The following is a 22,653-nucleotide window of genomic DNA, read 5'->3' as shown; positions in this document are numbered from 1 at the left end:
GCCTAACACGGACGCCCAGGAAGACATCCACACACCGGGGACCCTACATATCGTGATCAGCGATTCAATCTATCTATCTATCTTCTATATAAATAAAAATGGAGTGGTGTTTGTATGTCACGAAATGACTTACGAACGGGCTTCCAGATTTTAAAAATTCTTCCACTAAAGTATTCGTGAAGTGTTCCGACGTGTTAGTGTGCATAAAAAGTAATAGATATTCAACGGGAAAAACAAAAAAACGGAACAAAACAAAACTGTCAGTTTGTATGGAAATCAGGAAGGGCAAAAACACAACAGCCTACTGCCGGGCCCACTAGTGTCTCATAAAATCCCGACAGCGTCGACTGGAAAATTACAATCAAATCATTGTACTATTCCAATTCAGTTTACTTTCCATGATGTTCAGGCGGCATGCTAGAAGTCATCAACGTTTCATAAATATGTTTTCTTCCTCAAAGGTCGAACTTTCATACGGAAGCAAAGAAATGACATACAGGTGGCCATGTGTCTACTATCAGTCTCAATGCGTCACCGTTGTAATTAAACTTCTATCCCTTCCAAAGTAAACCTTTTGGGTTCAGGTAGAAAGTGAAATTAACAAGTTTACGTTTTCTGTCAATTGAACAGTCTTTGCAATTCAGAACTGACTAGTGAACGATCGAACGTTGTAGAGTGCACAGGGTAGAATACCAGCTAACATAAAATACAAAAATTCAAAATGGTAAGTAATTGATCACAGTGATGTGATTAAGTGTATAGCAATTCTATTTTTTTCCCTTTATTAACGAGCAATTCTATAACTTTTGGTTGTCTTGCAGAAACAATCAACGTGTCTGTTATGCATCGTCTTGCTGGTTTCCCTACATAAGACTGGAGCTCTTCCGCTCATGCAATACTTTAATCTAGAAAATCCATCCAGTGATTCCGAACAAACGACAGCTATTACAGAGTATCGACAAGACGAGGTCGATAATCAGCCTATGATCCAGTATGAAACGGTTATGCCAGTGCTGAAAATTGTACTTACTCCAATAGGTAATTTCAATAATTGAATATTATATCTCATCACATGTTCTAACATAACAAATTTTCTCGCTAAAAGGTCGGCTGATGCAACCGTTGATAGAACAGTGGCTGGAGTATCAATTTGGACCGTACATCAACACGATCGGTAGAGCGATGGAAGGTGTTTCCCGATATGCAACGGATAATCTTTCCTTCCAACCGGGGGACGTTTACTACACCAAAAGCGATCTCGTGGAGGGCTACGGCTACAACTCGCTGCTCATCAATCTGCCCGCCGGAAAAACGTTAACGGTGCTGACTCATAAATCGAAACAGAAGCTGGACATCATCGAAGAGCTGCCACAAGTATCGGATTCACTCAACGAAGTGCGGAAGCTCAACTGATCGCAAGGGAGTAAACGTGGCGGCGGAGTCGTTTAGGAACAAAAGGTTAACAGACAAAACGTCGAAAGGACAAAATGTCGAGAGACCTTTGGCCTGTTCGACCTTCTGTCCTTTCGACGTTTTGTCTTCCGTCTTTTGCCATAGATTCCGGCGGAGTGATGCCAGTGGTGTGTAGATATCGAGGGAGATGACCGAATATGAGCGTCAGATGCTATTTCGCGATAAGCATAATTTAAGTCTCGTAATTGGAAAATTATTTATTTATTTATTGCACGAGATGTATAAGCTGATTGAATGATGCGATGAGAGTGGCATACCGAGAGATGGTATGTAAATAAATGCGTAACACTGTTACGGTACAATATACATGTGTGGTACTTACTTGTTTTGTGGTAGGCACATTCGCATAACCGATGACATTGGTACTCATTTCCAGTAGCTTTCGAACTCTATTTGTGTTAATAAGTTTGGATTGGTTGTTTTCTGGGCCATTCCGTTCCGTTTTCTGCTTCAATGGAGGTATTTGAGAAATGTGAAAGCAGTAGCATGGTGGGTATTTTGATGAATCATCGTTGGGCGACTAGTTCCCAAAACAAGAATGGCAACGAAGAAGTTCACTTCAACTTGAACCGGAATATATTGGTTTCCAAATATTCCAGTTAGTTCCAGTGGGAGGTAGAAAATGGTGAAAGAACACAGGAAAACTCTAGTGTTCAATATCATAAGTGCGTAATGCATATTTATATTTGAAATCAAAAAGCTTAACTTTCTTGTTACAATGAGATGTTTTAAATTGCCTCTGTTTCGGTAATAATACTAAATTGATCATCTATGTTTAATTTGATGCAGGATGCAGTACTGATTGAAAACAGTCCATAAAGAAAATCGATGGAAAAATATCACACCCTTATTACTCAATTTTCCTCATTTTAATCAGTTAACGAATGAAGCAAAAATTATACGTTGCACTTTCTATAAGTTTTCCAAATGTTGAACACTTTGAGCTTTTCTCTTGAACTATTCATTTTTTGGAATCATGTATGACTAATCACTTTTTTTTACATAATAATTCCGCCTTTTCTTTCAATAACAGGGGTTTTAACATCCGTTAAAATACAGCTGTTAAGAATAGAATATATAACGAAGAAACTTACCGATCAAGCCGCCGCCGCCGAGCTAAATTGTCACAAACGCCACCGCCGATCAAATTTAATTCGACGCACGGGGGGAAATACATAATTGAATACAAATTTGGGTATATTCAAACAAAAAATATCTCTGTAAAAAATCACGTTTTTGTCAAATATACTGATCGTACAAATCTAATTATTCATTTTTTTTTATTTACATCGATCTGTAGCTTGTTCAAAATCGTTAGTTGTTGATTTATGTTAAAACAATATGCACTTATATTGATTTTGTAATGCGTAACATCCAAACAATGTTGCAACAATTGTTAGACATATGTTCTTGTAGCTTCTCAAAATAAAAAAAAAAACTGATGATTGAGAAAAAGAACTCTATAATTAATGTTTTATACCTACAGTACTGTTCTAACTAAGAGCAGCGCATGTCGATTTTCATACAAAATGCTCAACTTTGGCACACGGAGAAATCAGACTACCCAAAAAATAAGTAATTTTTACTCAAATTTAAGTAGACTGCATTTAGTTTTTACCCACGGTTGGGTTGTTTTGTCTCTCTCGCAACAGCAATGTTGTCAAAAACAGAGAGAGACGCACCGACCCAGCGTCGAAGTTCAATGGAATAAGCCAAATTTGGGTTCTTTCGAGTTTACCTAACGTTAAGTTGTTTTAACCCATCACGGAGACTTTGAAAGCTAACGCTGGGTAGATTTGTTTTTGCACTGAGTTGTTTATTTTGCCGTTGTCAAAGGGAAACAACCTAATGATAGGTATATATCAGTTAAGCCAAATTTGGGTTATCCCACGGAAGAGCCGAATTGCTTCAAAAGAAGTCAAAGTTGGGTTGATTTACGGCTCCGTGCATGCTCTAGTTTTGTTCCAATTGAAGCAATCGAGCTGATATTTTCTCCACAGAACTACAAATATATTTAATTTTGTAATCATTTTGTAATCTGAGCCCCTACCGGAAAGTGAGAAACTAGGTGCAATTGTTCGAAATAATAGCAGTTTTTCGTTTTATTTTTTTTCTTACACAATTATTTTAGACATTTTGATTCTATTGTATATTTCTTAACTACAGTCAGTGACATAAGTTAGTAACCAAATGCTATTTTTCCATATAAAATGCCCAAGTTTGGGATGCTGTATCACAGCTTCTGGTAATCCGAATTGGCTGAGATTTGGATGACGAACTACAAATAACTTGAAATTTTACCTGTAAGGAAATTATTACATTGCAGTTATTTTACATAAAGTTTCAGAGGGTTGTTCAAAGACAAAAGTAATTAATCGACAGAGTTTTGAATTTAATTCGAAAACGGTAAGTCGTGGAAAGTTGGTGTGTTCTGCAAATTTGTGTGACTTCTGAAATAGATAAACTTTTCTTGTTCAAATAGTAAATGATATAAAATTTAAGAAGTCAATGTTAACCCTCTAATACCCAAATTTTTATTTTCGATTTAAATATTATTTTTCGTTATCTAAAATCGTTCTAAACACGTTCTGGGCAATTATTTATTTTTATTCGCGAATTTTTGAATTTTGGTTTTTGATTTTTATAATTTTTATTTTTGAACATCCCTAACTTTTTTCATTTTTTCTTGAAGCCTTTTCTGGTTGTTGATTTTTGGCGATAATAAAAAATTAAATTTTTGTGGTACTTTTAAAAATATTACATTTTAATTTTTTTTTTCGGAGCGTATTTTATTTTCCGTGTAACTAAAGGAAAAACAGGTTTGAAATTATTTTGATACCACCTGGCTCTTCTTTTGTGATAGGTCGATCGTATAAAAATATAAAAGGTACGATTTTTTATATTACACATTAAATTAACCCCGGGCATTTATAGGTTATATAAGAATACAATTTTTTAAACAATTTTCAAAAATACAAAAAAGTTTCAAAAGTCATAAAAAACATTTCTTATATGCGTGTTATGAGTCAAGGTTTAAGCCAAAAATAAAATAATTTTTATTTCCGAGCTACGAAAAAATACACAAAACTCCAAAGTGTACCCCGTCTAAAGGCGGGGTTGGGTATTAGAGGGTTAAATAGAAATTCAATTTTTTGAAACTGATATTTTTTGAATAATTTTACCTAGTAGGTATCTCACTTCCCAGTAGGGGCTCAGAAAAAATTTAAATTTTGTGATTACAAAATAAACATATTTGTAGTTCTGTGAAAAAAAATTTAGCTCGATTGCATCACAGGGAACAAAACTATTATTATTATCTTTATTAAAGAGACTTTCAGCTCAGATCGTGGCTGGTTTGTCTCTAGGGAACAAAACTAGAGAATGTCAAAGAAGATAGTTTTGTATGAAAATCGACATGAGCTGCTATTATTCAGGACAACACTGTATGTTTAAGTGGAAATATTCCACTAGGAAATTGAAAACATACACATGAATTTTCTCTGTGAGCTGTACAACATTTGATGATGATGATATGATATGTATATAATACTATGTATATATACTATATATAATATGACCTGAATGAGATAATTAGTGTTGTTTTTGACTGATTTGATTTTGATAACATTTTCATTGTAGTTTTAGGTACTGGAATCTTCATTTTAAACATTACATTTCACCAAGGTTACCAATTTGCAGATCAATATAAACAGAACGGGTTCGCGTGCATAGCCTTAAGTTCTAGCTTAGTCATTAATCGACCTTCTAATGACTTTCTCAGTCAATCCAAGTTTATTTTTCCTCTTGCTTTAAAATTGCTCAGTAATTCGTCTTCCATAAACCACTCACCATCAGAATGCAGTGAACCTCCAGTAGTGTCCGTCGGCAAGGTTCGAATAATATCCTCAAAAAACAAAAACAGCATGTAGCCATGATCATCGTCAAATATTCGACACCAATGAAGGCCACTACGCGTCACTTAACCGCCAAAGCCATAATTCGTTAATAATCATTTCACTTTCAACCATGTCTGCCGGCATAAATGCGATACTGGTGCTGGTTCGAGAAGTCATCATCATATACCTGCCTAGCTCATTCCGGTCAACCTCTCTCGTGGTCAATCGTGGCAGCTACAGTTCCCCTTATCCTCCCTCTTTTCAACCCTCCCCCCTCTTTACTTGGACTATAGGTGCGCAATTGAACGGACCTTCGAATCGTAATTTGTTCAATACTTCTTTTCATTTTACCGGCTGTGGTGACGCGCGTTCTTTCTTGCTTCTTCTCGCCTCTGAAGATGGATTCATCAAGCATCTTTTGTTAGGCTCCCGCGTTTGCACTAGCATGTAGGCTAGGGTGTCCCAAAAACAGATCCTTCAGGGTCCAAAATATTTGGGAATTTGTTTTCAGTTCGCAACATAAACAACGGTGATCAATACTTGATCTATTGTATTGTATTATATCACTCTAACTTTTACATCATAACATTGACTGGTTGAGGTATTGAACTACTATTGGAAAATTTCACTTTTATATTGAAGTTCGTCATATGTTATTGAGATATTGATATACATGTTCCAATTACCAGTTTGGTGTTTGTAGAATATGCATGATATGTTATCTGAGGTATTTTACCTTTAATGCAGGACTCTTTCATAACTTATAAGTTAATAAATTCAGGAGGTAACTATGGAAAACTATAAGGAATGGAATATCTTAGTTTGGCATTCTGTAACATTTTTCTTCTGCACGAGTAGTTACTGTACAGGGTATCTATATGTTATCCGTACAAAATTTGAAGGCATGCCTATATGTAATCAAGCTGAACAAATTGAACATTCATACATGGTGCAATATAGGGAGCAGAGCTACTTGGGCACTTCTAGAATTCACTTTGACATGGGGGGTTTTTCTCGACCAAATTATCTGAAACATTGCAATAAGAAGCAGTTAAATACGACGCAAATTGGGACACCCTAATGTACGCACGCATTCATAACTACCCGCACTGGTTTGACGGACATAAGCTACGCGTGCGTCCGACAAATCAAAGTCGCAGTGCGTCCAACGGCCTTAGGGCTTCCACGAGCGCTCCAGCAGAACTTACCGCCGGCCACTGAGCAAAGAAATTGGTAAATTACTGTGATTAATTTGCGGCTATTTTGATTTCGAGCCTTGCGTTCATGGTTTTGTTGGTATGGGAAAGTCTAATTAGAGCTCTTCAGGTGTTGGAAGATTTGTATTAATCGATGAAGAACGACCACTGGTGGCGTTGCAGGCAAAGGCGAAGAGATGGGTGGCGTACTTATGACTTATGGAAGGTGTTTCTTACGAAGGCAAACAAAGCGATCAGAAAAATAGTGCTTGTAGTAGCCGCAATAGTAATGAAATTGACCTCCTTTCGCGCAAACTTAGGATGCCGGTTGTGCATATTACGTTAGTCTTTAAACATCGGCAAGGAGCTACCTGAGCACATAGGCGTAAACAGTCATCAGGATTAGGCGGAACGGCTACTTCGCTTTAGAGGTTGTTAAGGATTTGCTCAACTAGCCAAATTAGCAAACGAAACTAATCCACGTCTGAATATATGAATTACACACTGGAACAAGTTTTTATCTCAAACACCAAAATTCCGCTAGCTAGTAGTAGATTAGGTCGTTGAATCCTACGTCGTTTTCGTCACAGTACGTCTGGTTTTTAAGGTATTGGTAGATAGAAATGCATTATTTATCGATTCTAGTCAACTTGCACGCAAGTTTAAAAACTTGTATGTTGAACTATGTGTTTAATGTGCTACACAAATCAGTTTTAGGTGCTAAATAATATAAATCGAATAAGTTTGTAATTCTAAAAAGTCCTTTTTGATGGATTGGAAACGTATTGTACCTATCTGGCTATATAAATGAAACGTCGAAATTTGTATAAAGGATGCAAAAATGTTCAAAAATTTGATTGAAGCGATAATAAATCGCGAAATTTAAATCAAACAAAAGTATGTCTTATTTTGCATTCTTGGTGGAATAAATTTTTAAGAAAGTTCATGAAAATCACGGTTTAAATTTCGTTTCTCATCAATAAAATCAGTATTTTACACAATTTTTCTAATATTTATAGGGGCCAAGCCCAAGTTTTGGGGTGGCCAGGAATCCCCTATTAACGCCAATGCCTGAACAACCGATGATGGCTCTTTCTACTCAGTTGGAGGTTTTATGATGCGTACCTGAGAAGGTGATTTTGGCCACTTGAGTCTTGCATATGAGTTTAGTTTATGTTGTGTCTGGGGCCTCTGGATGGTAGCTGTTGTTGTTGTTGCTTCAACACGCAAATGCTGTTAGTCTGACGTTCGTCTATTAGTTAGGAAGGCAATTCATAACTAATGACTTTTTTGCGTGCAAATGACTTAAGCTCATTCAGATGAAGGAAATGCACGTTTTGTACAATTACAGTTTGTCAACGAGGAGCGAATTGTGATTATAATTGAGCAACAGTAAACGTTTGCGAATTGAGAAAACATAATATGTCTTAGAAATTTGAACATTTCCAAAATAATCTAGAATGTGTTTTGCGCAAAAAAAAAACAATCCAATTCTTCAGAATGCAACAAGAAAATAAAAAGATTTTCTTAAGCATGTGGCTCGCTTAAATTGTTAATATGCAAATTGGTTATGTTTATGTCTACAAGTGATACAAAAAATAGAGTTTTTCAAATTGAAGCTCACTTTCAGAATCTAAAGAACAGAACAGAACAGAACACAAGGTATCAAAAATCGTTCAATGGCTTTAAACTAGTATTTAACCGCCGGAGGTAGCATAGGTTAGTACTCTCGCGAGCAAGGATGATTACGTGCGGTGTTCTCAGTATTCATCCACTTCATTGCATATTTTCGAACAATAATCGGAAGCCGGTTTACAGTTCGAGGACCTACGGATATTGTTCCAGTTTTGAGCTCAGATAAATGAAGATCACTCACAGAACTACTTTGAAATGCCTATATTGGATACGTTTTAGATTAATAAAACTTAAACTCAAAATTTGAAAAAAAAAATATTAAAAATTTGTTTGTAAAATGCTTGTAAGAAGAATTCTTGAAGAATTCACGATACTCATGTCGAAGGATGTTGGTAAACTGTTTATCTCAGAGATATTATTATTATTATTATCTTTATTAAGGAGACTTTCAGCCCTATGGCTGGTTCATCTCCGCTCAGAGATATGAATCCAGTTTGACCATGCAAACATTAGATGATTGTTATTTTTGCAAGAAATTGTTCAGTCAAAATTAACCAAATCACTGAACGATGTTCTTTGGTTCAGTAAGAGTGGACGAAGTCCACTTATTCTATTGAAAATTGTTATGTTAGAGGTTTGCAAAACTTCAGATTTTAAGCCCATTTTCTCAAAATATGAAAAATGATTTACTCTGACCTAATACCGACCATTAAATGGTTAAATTTTAAATTAGAATTTTAGTGCGTAAATAAAAGATTGTAATATTATAGATTAGAGTTTGTAAGTAATTTATTTATTTATTGAATGATTTATCGTCATTAAGAACTATGCTATCCTAGATCAAACATGTGTGTCAAGTATATTATACTTTTTTTTATATTAACCTTTACAGTACTGGGTGTCTACATCAAAGTTTTAAAACTCCATATTTTCGCCATCGTTCGATCGATTTTTAGGAAAAATCATGAATGAGTTTTATTTTTTTATGCTTGCATTTTAAATTTTGAATTCAGTGATGGTTTCAGACTTAGGTGTGAATATGTTTGGATACCTAGAGTTTTTCTTGACTAAAAAAAAGTGGAAATGCTATAAAACCATCTCAAACATTTTTAATAATTAATATAAAAAGATCTTTTTGACATAATATATCACTTGTTTTAGTTTGGAGGCTATTGCATAAACATGCAAAGAATCGTCAATTTTTAAAGTAAGTTCTCAGGTAAAAAATGAGAGACTGCCCGTGAAATAGTCAACTATGAAACGGGTTCTGATCTGCTGGGATGTAACGTCAGAAATAAGAGAAAGTATATGAGATGATGTCAATCTACTTCAAAATTCAAGCAATCATACGAGAACAGCAGAAGAGGTTCCAAAATCAGTCAAACAAAACTCTATTGGATCCTGACTCCGGTGACTTTGTTTAGGAAACAATACACACTTAGATTAAATTACTGGGGTCGGTAAAGTTTTACTGGGTTTTGGAACTACCGAAAAAGTCAGTAAAATGAAAACTGTCACCACGCGTAATTGAAAAGTAAATTTCACCATGTTTTATTTTTTATCGATATATGATATAAAAAGAAAGCTCTCTGTAAAATTTCAGTAAAAAACCTTTGTTTTCGATTTCTGACATTTTTTTAGTTTACTGACTTTTTCGGTAGTTCAAAAACCCAGTTATTTTTACCGAATAGATTGAGTGTGTAGATCGCAATAGTTTTTAAATTGAAATAGATAATGTAAAGCCTGTCCACGTTAAATTTCGGACACCCAAATAATGGCATCAAAAAAAAGTTACTCATAATTCAACAAAAACAATTGTTTATTTCAGAATAAAAGAGTTATGTCTACAAAATAAACAGTTGACAAGGATGTTAATCCTTCTTTCTGTAAAATTCTCGAACTTTCTGTGGTACACCCGCCATCCGTGTCCGAAATTTATCGTGGACAGGCTTTATTCTATCAAATAGATCAATGTTCTGTTGATTTTTGAAATTTTTTTATGAAAGATTTGCATTTTCCCCATAGTTTTTATTCTGAAATGCCTTAGGTACCTCAACAAGTTCGTAATATTATCGAATTCAAAATTTTCATTGCATTGATCATAAATTTTATTCTTTTGTGATTTATCCTGAAAATCTCCCAAAATCGATCGAACGATGGCGAAGATACAGAATTTTGAAACTTTGATGTAGGCATCAAGTACTGTAAAGGTAACCACCAGCTAGTGACCAATCGATTAAGTTTTCAGCTTAAACGGATGTTTGGTTCTCTAGATTTGTGCTCTTGAAAATTTGAGGTTTGGCTTCGATTTATCTTCACCTTAATCTTAAAGCGTAAGAATAAATGAGGAACCAAATAAAAGATAACTACGAGTTTTTATTTTAATTTCTATTGGGGTCTTCCTTGGCCGAGTGGATAGAACCCGCGGCTACAAAGCCAAGCCATGCTGAAGGTGTCTGGGTTCGATTGCCTGTCGGTCCAGGTTCTTCCACATAATTCATAAATAACTCCAGATATTCCTTCGGGTCTTTCTTTGTATTTCCCGTTATTTTAGTTCAGAGTATCTTTAATATTGCAACCAAAAATGTATCTAAAAATATCTAGAGAGATTACTCTCAAGTTTCCTGTGGGAATTCTCTAACAGGTTCTTCCAAAAATTTACCAAAGAAGTTCTCACAGTGTTCATCCCGGATTTCTCTAACGATATCTCTAAGGAGATGCTCAGATTTTTTTTTTCAGAAAGAATTGAAGGGAATCCCTGAAAAAAACTCAGGTACATTTTTAAACCAAATCCTAAAGATGATCCTAGTGAAATGCATGACAAATTCCAACAGGAGAGAAGCATTTCAAAGATCTCCGGATTTTTTCTAGACTTTTGACAAAGTATTGTTTCTCCAGAAAAAAAAAAACTGATAAAATAAGTATTGGGAAATTTGCCACACGAAACCCTGTATAATTGAATACAGGATCTTTTAGATGAAATCCCTGGAAAATCTACAATAGAACTTTTGAAGGAATTACAGGAATGATTTTTGACCATTTCGTGGTCTTAAACTCTAAATGAGCATGAGCATGAGTATGAATATTGATGACCTTGCAATTCGTAGTTACTATTTCGTGATTGGCAGAATAATCAGAATTGCACTAGGAACCAACAGATGGAGCTTGGGAATAGCATACCGTCTTCAGAGTACAGTTTTGAGAACTCCAAACATTATAAGGCCAATAACGGTGATCAGTACGCTGATCAATTGTACATATGTGTAAATAATTGTAAATAGTATGTAGATTTAAGCAAATTTGAATTCAGCACAAACAATTTAACACACGATGAATTGTAAACCGTCACCACCATTTCACACTACCACTGTACACCATATCAAGCTCATCCCATTTAAGAACTACGATCATGTGAAACAGAATTACGCAACACACCCAGAATAAGACAGTACAAAATAGACACCCAAAGCGACCGGTAGCGTGTATTGAAGCCTGTCCACGATAAATTTCGGACACGGATGGCGGGTGTACCACAGAAAGTTCGAGAATTTTACAGAAAGAAGGATTAACATCCTTGTCAACTGTTTATTTTGTAGATATAACTCTTTTATTCTGAAATAAACAATTGTTTTTGTTGAATTATGAGTAACTTTTTTTTGCTGCCATTATTTGGGTGTCCGAAATTTAACGTGGACAGGCTTTATTTCCCTCGTCCGTTCTTCCGCGCAATAAATTGAAGTACAGTGCAGTGCAATTAAACCACAATTTCTCTCTCGATTCCGAAAACATATCTTCGGCTGTGGCCAACGGTGGCAATCATCAACCCATTCTCGAGAAGAGATCGCGCATTAATTATTTGCGGCAATCAGTGAAATTTAGTGCAAACTGTGGATCCGATTTCGGTGGATAACCGCCACTTGAACTACGCGGTGAATTGCTGTGGTAGTGAAGTTCACGTTCCCGTGATTTGGTGCGCCGCTATTGCACATAGCGGGTAGTAAAACCTCCGGTGGCCAGCAATTAGAGCTCCACGCTCGATCAAACGGCACCGGCCACGTCCTTACGGTCATCGGAGTATACCCAAGGGGTGGATCACTCCTGATGCATTTGATATTTCTAGAAAATTGAATGCATTCAAATGCATTTAAATGCCCACCTCAAGCAAATTTGTAAATCATGGCTTGCTCATATGTTTGGTTGTTGTCTTTGTCAAAGAGTCAAACCTGGGAGGAAGAAACCGATACAAAATTTATGTACGTCATAGTGAGCCGAGATTCTGCTTTCACGAACTGTCACGGTGAGCCCAGATCTTGAAGAATGGACAAACTTGATAAAAGCGCGTAATAGGGTCCTAAAGCCCTATCCCAATTTTAGTGCCAAACGCTTAAGTTTAGGCCAAAAACACATGTTTACTCAATTTTCTAATATTTTTCGTTGGATTAAGCCCAAAAAACATTTTTTTAGATTTTGTCACATCCTTTGATTTTGTCACATCATTGGCTTAAACTCAAATTTTGGGTGTATTTTGTTTTCCGTGTCCCTTACGAAATGTCAGATAGGAACAACCCCAGTGGTCGAACTAAAACCCCTGTGGCGTTTTTGTCGACTAAGCGAACGTCAAACATGATCAAAAGTGTCAGAGTTCATTTATGGACCAAATCTTAAAATTAAAGTTTAAACATGATATAGCCATTATTTGAGCGGGAAAAGTTGCTAAAGTAGTTACAGTAACATGCTTTTTCGTATTATTAAATAAAAACAAGATTTCATTAACAATTTTAGGACCCAATTGATCAAAACAAATATTTGCATTCCAACAAAGTTGACAACAGTCGGTTGAAAATCAATTCCTGCAACACCCAAAAGCAATGCCACGATAGTACCTTTTAATTTGATCGAATATAAAGTAAAGAAACACGCATCTTTTTACTGTTTTCCAATCATCATTAAAATTGAATGCACATAAAACTATGGCCCTTTTTCCAAGTTTGTCCAGAAAGATCGAAGGTACACAACAAAAGAAAACCCAAGCCTGCCTTGATTGTCGTTGGTGAGCGGGAGTTATCTTGCAATTTGGAAAAGTGTTGTGTCATATTTCGTGTGTAGTATCGGTGCCTCCCTCCCAGACTCAAACCAATCATGTCACAATTTCGAGAAGAGCTGCTATCTCATCCAAAAATTATTCAACCCAAAGTTTTGTAGCACTTGAAGAATATCAGTATTTGAATATTGATTTTTAATACATGGATAACGATGTTCCAATTTTTTCCGTGGACAGTTGGAAGGCCACGAAAGTTTAGAGGGGGAAGAGCGTCTCATCACAACTTATCTACCGGTTAAATGAGTTCACTTGATCACAGAATGTTCGTCACTGCATATTCAAAAAGTAACACCATTTCGAGGCAGTGACAGTGGAAGTGATCCTCATCTTTACCTCTATTTTTCTTTTCCAGTTACTCTGAAGATCCATTATTGTTAACTTTCTTCATTCTGTTGGTTGGCCATACACCTTTTCCAGTCAAGGATGTTTTCCGCTGACAGAAAGAATATTTGAGGCAAGTTCGACACAAAGGTCCGTACGGAGGGGTTTCACTGAGCCCTGGAGCAAAAGGAATAGTTGTGGACAATGTTCACAGGGCATAAAGAAATTAATCTACACATACACACATATACATTCCGTAGAAAAAATGTACAGTTCGACTAAAGAACTGTGCAGAAGAAAACGATAAATAGAAATCTCAACTTGAGTGTCCTTCATATTCCCAATTCCTTAAATGATGCAATTAAAATGAGCTATTTGGTCAAAGTTTAACGATTTGTTGTATTTTTCATCTCGATCAATCGGATAACTACAAGTCGATACAGATTTGCACAATCAAATGAAGCTCTGGTCCACCTTCAGTAGGGCGGAGTCGCTTTACAAATAACGGGCTTCCCGAGTACGGATTTCCAACTACTCCTGCTTGCTAGTAATTCCATTTCTGTAAGGATTCAGGACAAGACTTAAGAGAAATGTATTCCTTCACACAATGTCTCAAAGATCCTACTAAAATATTTGCTCGATCGCCTGAAACAATTAAAAATTTGCAAATGGATTGCATAAAAAAGAAACAAAAAACAATTGTGAACATTCACAACAAACAAATGTCTACGCGTTGCTATGGAACAATGAACCTGTGCACGAATTCACCCGTTGACGTTTGAGCGGTGCCGTGTTATTTACGTGACCATGGCAACGAGTGAATTTGGCACCGCTCAAACGTCAGATTAGTGAACTCGTGCATCGGTCCATTCGTTGATAACAAAATGTTGTAAATGCCAAAGTAAAGTTGATGCGAATGTCGGAAAAATGTATTTGATGCAAATCGATGTACATTCGATACACGATGAAAAAGTGATCCACCCCTTGAGTATACCTCTGCATCTTCATGGTTGTCACGGGAAGTAGTTTTTGTTAGTGGGAAGGAGTGAGAATTTACACAATCTGGATTCACCTTGGTAAGTGATGTGATTTTTTTTCCTGTTCGGATGCGCCACTGCGACCAGTATTTAGATCTATTGTGGCATAACCCGTATCCTTAGTGTATAGTGAATGTCGCATTATTCCATTTCCATTGATAGGTAATGAAGCATCGATTTCTGTACAGTTCTTGTTTTGATTCCTCAGATATTGATACAAATCGACTATGATGAAAAGGTCCCGCTATTTACACCCTTCATAGAAATTTACATCTCTGCGAAGGCACGTCCCTTAGCAAACATAATCGATTAAATTTCTGAGAAACCAAATCGGTACTACTGATATTTGACCATGCAACGGAACTCTAATCCCATCCTTGTTTCGCTTTTAGCTTAGTCCTAGAAAAAAGGGGCTTTATGCTAGAAGCAAAACCGAATCAAGCTAGAAAATTTGTTTAGTAATCAGAATTCACGTGAGTCCTTGAATTACCAGTACTTACAGTCCTTGTTGAGTTAATACTCATGATTTTTATCCTGGCTTCAAGTGTAGTCTCGGGACTGACCAAATCCGAGTCTTTAACCATCTGCTAGGTAAAATAGATTAATTTTCAGAAACTGTTGCCAGTAACAAGGACTTTGTACCGCGAATTCTTGAATTACCAGAACATATTACCCTAGCCCGAAAACAAGATGAGGCTAGGGTTCAAATTGGTAGATCTTACCCCGTAACGCACCACGAACAAGTGATCAACCCGCGTTACGGGCAAGGTGATGTGATTAATGCAGCTTCAATTTAAATTCATACATTTTGCAAATACAAAATAGGACGTGTTTGAGGGGAATGTAAGTATGGCATCCAATTAAAGTGCCTAATAATCAATCTAAGTCATAAAACAAATGTTCTCTTTTGATTGCCGGCATTCAAAAGAATAAATTTACAACACTTAACCACAAATGCCCTTTGTCTATCACTAGCTTTTCAGGCGAATCCTGACGTCAAAACTTTCCCATTCTCCTCCTCCGTAGCACTTATGAGGGTGTCGCTGAGTCAGTGGCCTCTCATTGAGTAAGTGCTACATCAACATTTCCTTCCCCTATCCCAAGTTACGGTAAAGATGGGCTTGGCCGGGAATAGCAATATTTATTGCTTTTGGTAATATTGTCCAAGATTAGGCCAAGGTTTACTCCCCAGTCTTGTTCCTGAAAGCAGTATGCTGCCGTTATACGCATAATTGTCCCATGTTACTTTATGTGCATTTTGACTTTTTGTCATTAAACAGTTAATTTTTACGTATAGTTTTAGAAAACACACACCAAAAATTAACTTTGTTCGGAAACTCAATGAAAAGCAAGCCAAGTCAATTTGTCCCATTGTTGAATTTCCACGCATAACTGTCCCACTACTGTATTTCTACGCATAACTGTCACACTATACAATTCGCTGCGCTGATCTCGAACAAAATAGTCAGTAGGCAGTTTTGAATTAGCTGGTGTTTGGGAAAATCGTTTTGAACACCTTCTTACGTTGGCTTTACATCCCATGTGGAGCTGTTTTATTTTTTTATTTTCGAGTCCATGGCTTGCGACAAATCAGCTTCATGATTTAGCAAACCAAATCTAAATAAAAATAGTTCGAATGTTTTTGGATGACTTGGCCACATGCTGGGTTGTTACGAATACCGGTTCATTGGTGGAAGTGGCCATATTATATTGGCGAATCTGAAACCTGGTTTGCGACATATCAATTTTCATGAATTTGCAAATCATGTCTAAAGGTGGTTGAAATGTATTTGAATAACTTGACCACATGTCGGATTGTTCCGAATTCCCTGTTCCCTGGGGGAAATGGCCTCTAAACCATCGGTTCTGAAACCTAGCTGGCAACATCAAACTACATAAATTCCCAAATCAAGGCTAAAGAAGGGTTATTCAAAGGTTCTTGGATAACTTGATAACATGCCAGGTTGTTTTGGGTACCCTGTTCTCCAGAAGAGGTGGTTATTATATTGGCGATTCTGAGACCTATCTTGCGACACATCAAACTTGATGAAGTCAAGACGAAGTCAAAGTCATGTCAAAAGAAGAATAGTTCAAGAGGTTTTGGGTGACCTGGCCACATACTGGGTTATTCTGGGTAATTGGTTCTTCGATGCAAGTGGCAAATATGTTGATGGTTCTGAAGCTTTATTTACGATGTATCAAAAATCATGATTTTGCAAACCAAGTCCAAAGAAAGGTGAAATCGTGTGAAGATTTGTGTCGTGAATTCTGAGTTAAATATTTACTCCGCAAAATAACCTTGAATTCGCAGATGAGTTTCTGTCAAACCTGCAGCTGGAAGAGTCGATATATCAATTTATAACATCTTATAAACTCTCTAACTTACTCATCCACTCTTTCTTTCACTAACTCATACATTGTCTCATTATCACACATACAGAAAACTTTGCTTTCCATCTAAAACTATGAAATCGTATTTCTTCCCTTCCCCACACGTGGCTCCGTTTGGCACATGTCACTTGAGCCGTCATTAGGTGCCTTAAGATAGTCTTGAGGATATACGTCCGCTACATTCGGTACAACCTATACGTAAGAACGGTCATCTACAGCATTATGCTTAGGTCACTAATATCAGTGGGACTGTTATGCGTAGAAATTCACCAAAAACCCCGTATTTCTAGGCATAACAGTCCCACTTTGAATTTCGTAGCTAAATTTACTTTATTCCCATAATAAAAACTCTTGACTCTAATGAACACGCTATTCTTTATACTGTTGTAAAAATTTTAATTTAATTTACCACATACCTGGTCAATACGAGGCCTAAATGTGTTAACATCTTTAAACGCGTTTTTCTCGATTGCATATTTTGGAACATGGGACAATTATGCGAATAACGGCAGTATGGGTAAAATCATCAAATTACACATGAATGTTGCTAGTATCCAATCTACGAAGTATACCGTATCTACGCTAACGCTAACGCTAATGTTAGTATGGCATCCATTATTAATAAAGATCGAGAATACCTAAGTATCTCTATTATAAACACATGAGAACGATTCTGTTGGTAGGGTGGCTTCAAGAGTAATACCATATAGATTTAATTAGATAAGTTCTAGTATATGAATCAAGATAGTCCTCTATCAGTCTGTAATGGAAACGTCTACACTTCTTGTGTCGAATCATTCGAAGTTTCACTTTGTAATTTAAAAACAAAAGCAACGGTATTTATGCTTGCAAAATATGAATTAGAGAATGCTGACACTTAAAGTGACGAACCAATCATAGTTTTTTTTATAGTTCATAACGGAGCATTCATACCGTTCTTCTTATAAAGATATGTATTGAAATGTTTTACTTAATTGAAACAAAAGCATGAAACGAGCTCACCAATTGGTAATCCATCGTCGATAGGACAGCAACAAATTTCGTCAACCAAACACCTGCATACGTGTGTATATAACACGAGCTCTCGAGACGCGAAAAGCAGCTTGGTTGCTCGGGCCATCTCGAAGCACTGCGCAGCAAAAACACAAAGTGAGAGGAAAAACACATACTATTCTTCGAGCCTTCTCGAAGCACTGTCCGGAAAAAAAACGCATAGAGCAAAAGGAAAAAAAAACACACTATTTCTCGGGCCTTCTCGAAGCACTGCCCGGCAAAAACACAAAGCGAGAGGGAATAAAAAAAACAAACGCTATTCCTCGGGCTTTCTCGAAGCATCAGGCCATTTTGTGGTCTTAAGCTCTAAACGAACCATTAAATTGAATAATCCATTATAGAATGAAAATTTCTGGTGAAATGTCTGAGAAATCTTCGGTTTAATTTACAATAGTTTATGGAAGAATTCCGATAAATTTTGTAAAATAATGCCTAGTTGAATCAATAGGATAATTTCTATGATAATCAGTGGAGTAATTCCTGAAGGATCAATTCTAAAACTGACACAAAAAAATACTGAAAAAGGAGAGGTTTTCTTGAATTTCTTGTTAGATGTTTTGGAAAAATTTCTACACGATTTTTTTTTTTTTGAACCCTAGAATAAACCTATGTGAAGTTTCTCGAAAGTATCCTTGTATGGATATTTCTTTAGTTATTACTCTAAGATGGTATTAACTGAACAAATAGGCATAACTGAAAAAAAAACTATCCAGAAAGTCCAGTTAGAATTTCTGGGAGAATTAGCGAAGTAATCCTATTTTTGGTCTGATAAACGATTTCCTGGAGCAAATTGAAGAAATAGAAGTATAGCTTAGTATAGCTTGAGAAATCATTTAAAGTTTTCGAAACCGAATTTCTGAGAGAATCACTAGAGCAATATTTGTAATGATTTCTGGTGGGATCCCTTTAGGAGTCTTTGTGCGTATTCCTGAAGAAAACTCACGAGGAGAATACCTGAATAGAATATGGCTCATAAGAGAAATTTTTCCAGAACAGCTCACGGCTTCATCAGGCTCAAATGATAGAGAGCCCCGGATATATTTATGATGATTTGTGGAATAATGTATTTTTGAATTTGAAAACACGATGTTCTGTTCAATAATACTGTTCTGTAAGGTTGAAATGAACGCTACATTTATCAGTATAAGTGGATGCTACAGGGTTCCCTATACATTACCAATTCAGGTTCTTTTCAAACCTAATTTTCCTTATCTGTACATTCTTTCGGTGCACAGTGAAACGATGTGATAAACAAGTTCCAAACATTGAAGGCGTTAATGGGTTATAAGTAAGTCTGAAGTTGAAGAGAAACTTTTCTGGAATCATATTATATTATTTAGATGATCAAATCTGTAACATTCAAGCGTTAGGAAAAATAGGAGGGGCTTTACAGGGGTTTGTTTTCGACATTATTAAATTTTCATTTGATAGTTCCAAGAATAATTTAGAAAAAGTACTACCACAATTACAAACTGAAACCGATGTCAATAACTTGTAAGTTCTGTGACCAACTAAATTAGGAAAATTCAATGTCCTGAAACTGTTCCTCCTTTTTTTGGACATTACGTCCCAACTAGAACAGAGCTTACTTCCCAGTTGTTAACTGGGAGCTTTCCTTGGCATTTGATCACATTTTGCATGTGAAAATAGAATTTTAGATGAATAATGAGAATTTAATCATTATACCACAATAATAGGGACTACCACAATCATAGGGACTACCACAATAATGGGCAAATTACCCTACCTAAACTAAAGTTCATTTGATTTTTTTTTTCAACACAAATGACTCCAATACCCTAATATGACAATTTTGTTACTGTTGCCAAACCCAGCGCATGCGCTATATTGCCGAGCCATCCACCAAACTGAGGTGAATTCAATGGAACAGTCAAAATACATTTGTCTCTGAATTGTAAGTTTCTTTTTTGACCGGCTATCATCTGTTTTCCAATGCATTAGTATTGTTTCTCGTTCAGTCGGTAGAGTTGTCGGTAGTTTTCGGACTGTTTTGTTAAGACATGGATAACATTGGTGTAAGTCCCCGAGTGAAAAAAGTATGTAAAATTCTAGTGAAATGGAATGTGCTAATTAATAGTCGTGTAAACCACTATCCATGATTCAGTTGGACAAATTGTCGGAAAATTGTTATTGACTTGTGAAATGAGATCATGTTTTCGCCTTCGTCCGGGTAGAATTCAAAGCGCGTCCATTAAGCAGCATCCTTGGAAGCTCATTTGTGAAATATCATCTAAACAAACAAGAACGCAGTCAATGAAATGTGACTGGATGGAGTGCTGGTCCAGGGCTTGGCCGGTTGGCCTTCTCTGGAGGTGCCATGTGAAGAATCCGGAGTTAGAAGTTGCCGGATCAGACACACACTCAAAATCTAATTGTTTTGCTTTAATGTAATCCGCTCTCGCTGCGTACCTACAGCAGAAGAAGTGCAAACAAAAAAACACTCGAGTCAACTACACGATCTGTTCATATAGCTCGAAGTGATGAGAAGATGTATCTTGAGTGAGTTCTGTGCGTCAGCAGTCTCGTAAACGGTGGCACAAAAGTTGGTACAATGAATCGGGGTATCTTTGATAGGGCGGGACCCACACTATACTAATCGACACAATATACTTGAAACATGTGCAAAAGTATAGACACAGATATCTGTGGTATAGAGTATCAGTAGAGCACTTCAAAATAGTTTTAAATTTTCGTAGGAATCGAGATCATTTGAGGCTTCATATTGGAATATCAAAAACTGATGAGATTTTTGCATTTCAGAAACGCTTACAAACAATCAGTTCTACGATCATTGTTTGATAAAGTTCTGTGACGTACCCTTCCGTCGCTTATGATTGACAGCATTAGTGCACTACAGCACTAGTTATAGTGGAATTTGGATTCTTGGCTAAAAGTATGTTTACACTTCCGGGCCATTTTTTAAAGGGGCTGTCATATTTTGGGATTCTCAGAATCTTTGAAGTTGAAAAGTGTTGCAAGTTACCCCGTTCGACGGTAGCTTTATTCAAATTCTTAAAGACTTTTATTGGTAGTTGTATACTTTACTTCAACCTAATACACTTTTGAATGGGGTTTTTGCTAACAAAAATCTGTACTTAAATTATAAAATCTAATCCACGTTCTCTATTAGCGTTCTCCAGTCCAGTTCAAATTGCAATGATGTTAAGCTTGTGTGGTTGTGTGGTTGTGGTTAAGGTTGTGGATCTCCATGTGTTTACATATCCGAAAATCGGCTTTCGATTATATGGAAAATTACAAATTAATCGTCAATCGTCAATCGATAACTAAGATAGTAGTACTTGCTTTAAAAATATAGAATCAAAATTTAAACATGAAGCAGAAAGAATCAGATTTTTTACAGAACCTCTCAAAATTACCCCGTCTTACGGTTTTTATATGTGAGCGTTTCCTCGAACTCTGGCACTACTGGGAGGTAAATGGCAACGATGCTCGATGTAGACGGTTGATCATAAATTACGATATGTCACGGGTCGCATAGAAGAAGGTATTTGGCATGCCAGCAGCATGTGCCTTCTAACAAAAAACAAAGTGGCTTGTGGCTGTTGTCTGGGCCGTTGTGTTACTTGCATGCACGTAGACGTTGCTCGCTACCCCTTGTATTCAAATGTAGTCGCCGTCGTCGTCGTCATGACTCTGTACACAAGTCGTGCAGGAGAATATTACCGCATATTTCTTTTTCATTTACACCTTAGTGCGAACCGTATTTACCTTCTAAAACGGTTCGCTTTAATCATTCCTTTTACTTTCATTCAAGGGGTTTGATGTTGGTATGTCGTAATTTTTGCAGAGACTTTTAATTCAGGTTTGTTCAAATGACAAATCTAAAAAAATGAGAATGACATTTATAATTAGGTACATCGTTACCTAGGCGACGTTTATGAGGGTTCGTACATACTTCTGCATCCATCAAAAGTAGGTGAATGTTGCATAATTATTTCTATTATCTATTCTTACATGTTACAAATACAACTACGAGCAACATTGGAAGAGGATTACCTCTACTTTGTCCAGTACCAAAGATAAAAATCTGGCAGATTGAATGTTTACTTAACCCGGCCTGAGTGAGTAAAAAAAAACTAAAACTCTCGATACTTTTCAGTGCTAAAATTAAAAACGGTACTTTTCAGTGCTACTAAAACAGTACTTTTCATTACTATTTTTTCTACTATTGATCTCTTTATGATCATTGTTTGGACCCGTTGGCGAAAACTAGCGGTGGTAATCCTTCTTGGACACCGTCTTGGAAAAAAAAAAACCTCTCGAAGGTCACGTCTTCTTTCGTTTATTCCTAAACATGGTTGTAACTACAAACAAAAGGAAGGGTGAATCTCTGAATTCACAATTTCCATCCAAAAAAGTGGGATTTAAAACTGTCACTACACGTGACAAGAATGGAAGAAAGGACGTTTCTCCGGAATGCGAACTTTCTTCCAAGGGTGAAAAGGATAATTTTGATAATTGCATCGAAATGAGCTATCAGTTTGATGCTCTAGACAAATTTTCCGAAC

General features: G+C 36.4%; 2 protein-coding genes and 2 long non-coding RNA genes across 9 annotated transcripts in view; 3 read left to right on the top strand and 1 right to left on the bottom strand.

The window, feature by feature from the left end:
* The first annotated feature begins 260 nt into the window (after positions 1 to 260).
* LOC5573101 lies at positions 261 to 1,779 on the top strand. Of its 5 annotated transcripts, none has more exons than XM_021846116.1 (4): positions 261 to 461; positions 631 to 724; positions 822 to 1,038; positions 1,106 to 1,779. In XM_021846116.1, exons 2-4 carry the CDS (start codon positions 722 to 724, stop codon positions 1,411 to 1,413), a joined length of 528 nt encoding a protein of 175 aa, XP_021701808.1. In that variant the 5' UTR covers positions 261 to 461; positions 631 to 721; the 3' UTR covers positions 1,414 to 1,779. The 5 variants fall into 5 exon arrangements, with proteins under 5 accessions (XP_021701808.1, XP_021701807.1, XP_021701806.1 ...); XM_021846115.1 differs by having other exon boundaries at positions 261 to 539; XM_021846114.1 differs by having other exon boundaries at positions 261 to 565.
* An 11,534-nt stretch (positions 1,780 to 13,313) lies between these two features.
* LOC110675846 lies at positions 13,314 to 14,012 on the top strand. The gene is made up of 2 exons (XR_002499843.1): positions 13,314 to 13,586; positions 13,654 to 14,012. It is a non-coding gene; the product is annotated as an uncharacterized LOC110675846 (long non-coding RNA).
* LOC110675845 lies at positions 14,002 to 14,349 on the bottom strand. The gene is made up of 2 exons (XR_002499842.1): positions 14,248 to 14,349; positions 14,002 to 14,181 (listed from the first exon to the last, which is right to left on the bottom strand). It is a non-coding gene; the product is annotated as an uncharacterized LOC110675845 (long non-coding RNA).
* Positions 14,350 to 20,049: 5,700 nt separating this feature from the next.
* Positions 20,050 to 22,653, top strand: part of LOC5573100 (short-chain dehydrogenase/reductase family 16C member 6) — a 103,513-nt gene continuing 100,909 nt past the window's right edge. Inside the window, exon 1 of one of the 2 annotated variants that reach the window (XM_021846111.1) lies at positions 20,050 to 20,139. The gene's annotated coding sequence lies outside the window, so the exon portion shown is untranslated. Of the gene's footprint in view, positions 20,161 to 22,653 lie in introns of both variants that reach the window. The other variant, XM_021846109.1, reaches the window with a different exon arrangement.

This window comes from Aedes aegypti, chromosome 2, assembly GCF_002204515.2.
Source record: "Aedes aegypti strain LVP_AGWG chromosome 2, AaegL5.0 Primary Assembly, whole genome shotgun sequence".
NCBI classification, from domain to species: Eukaryota; Metazoa; Arthropoda; class Insecta; order Diptera; family Culicidae; genus Aedes; species Aedes aegypti.
The sequence above is the reverse complement of the archived record's forward strand: the minus strand, read 5'-3'. Positions and strand labels throughout refer to the sequence as shown.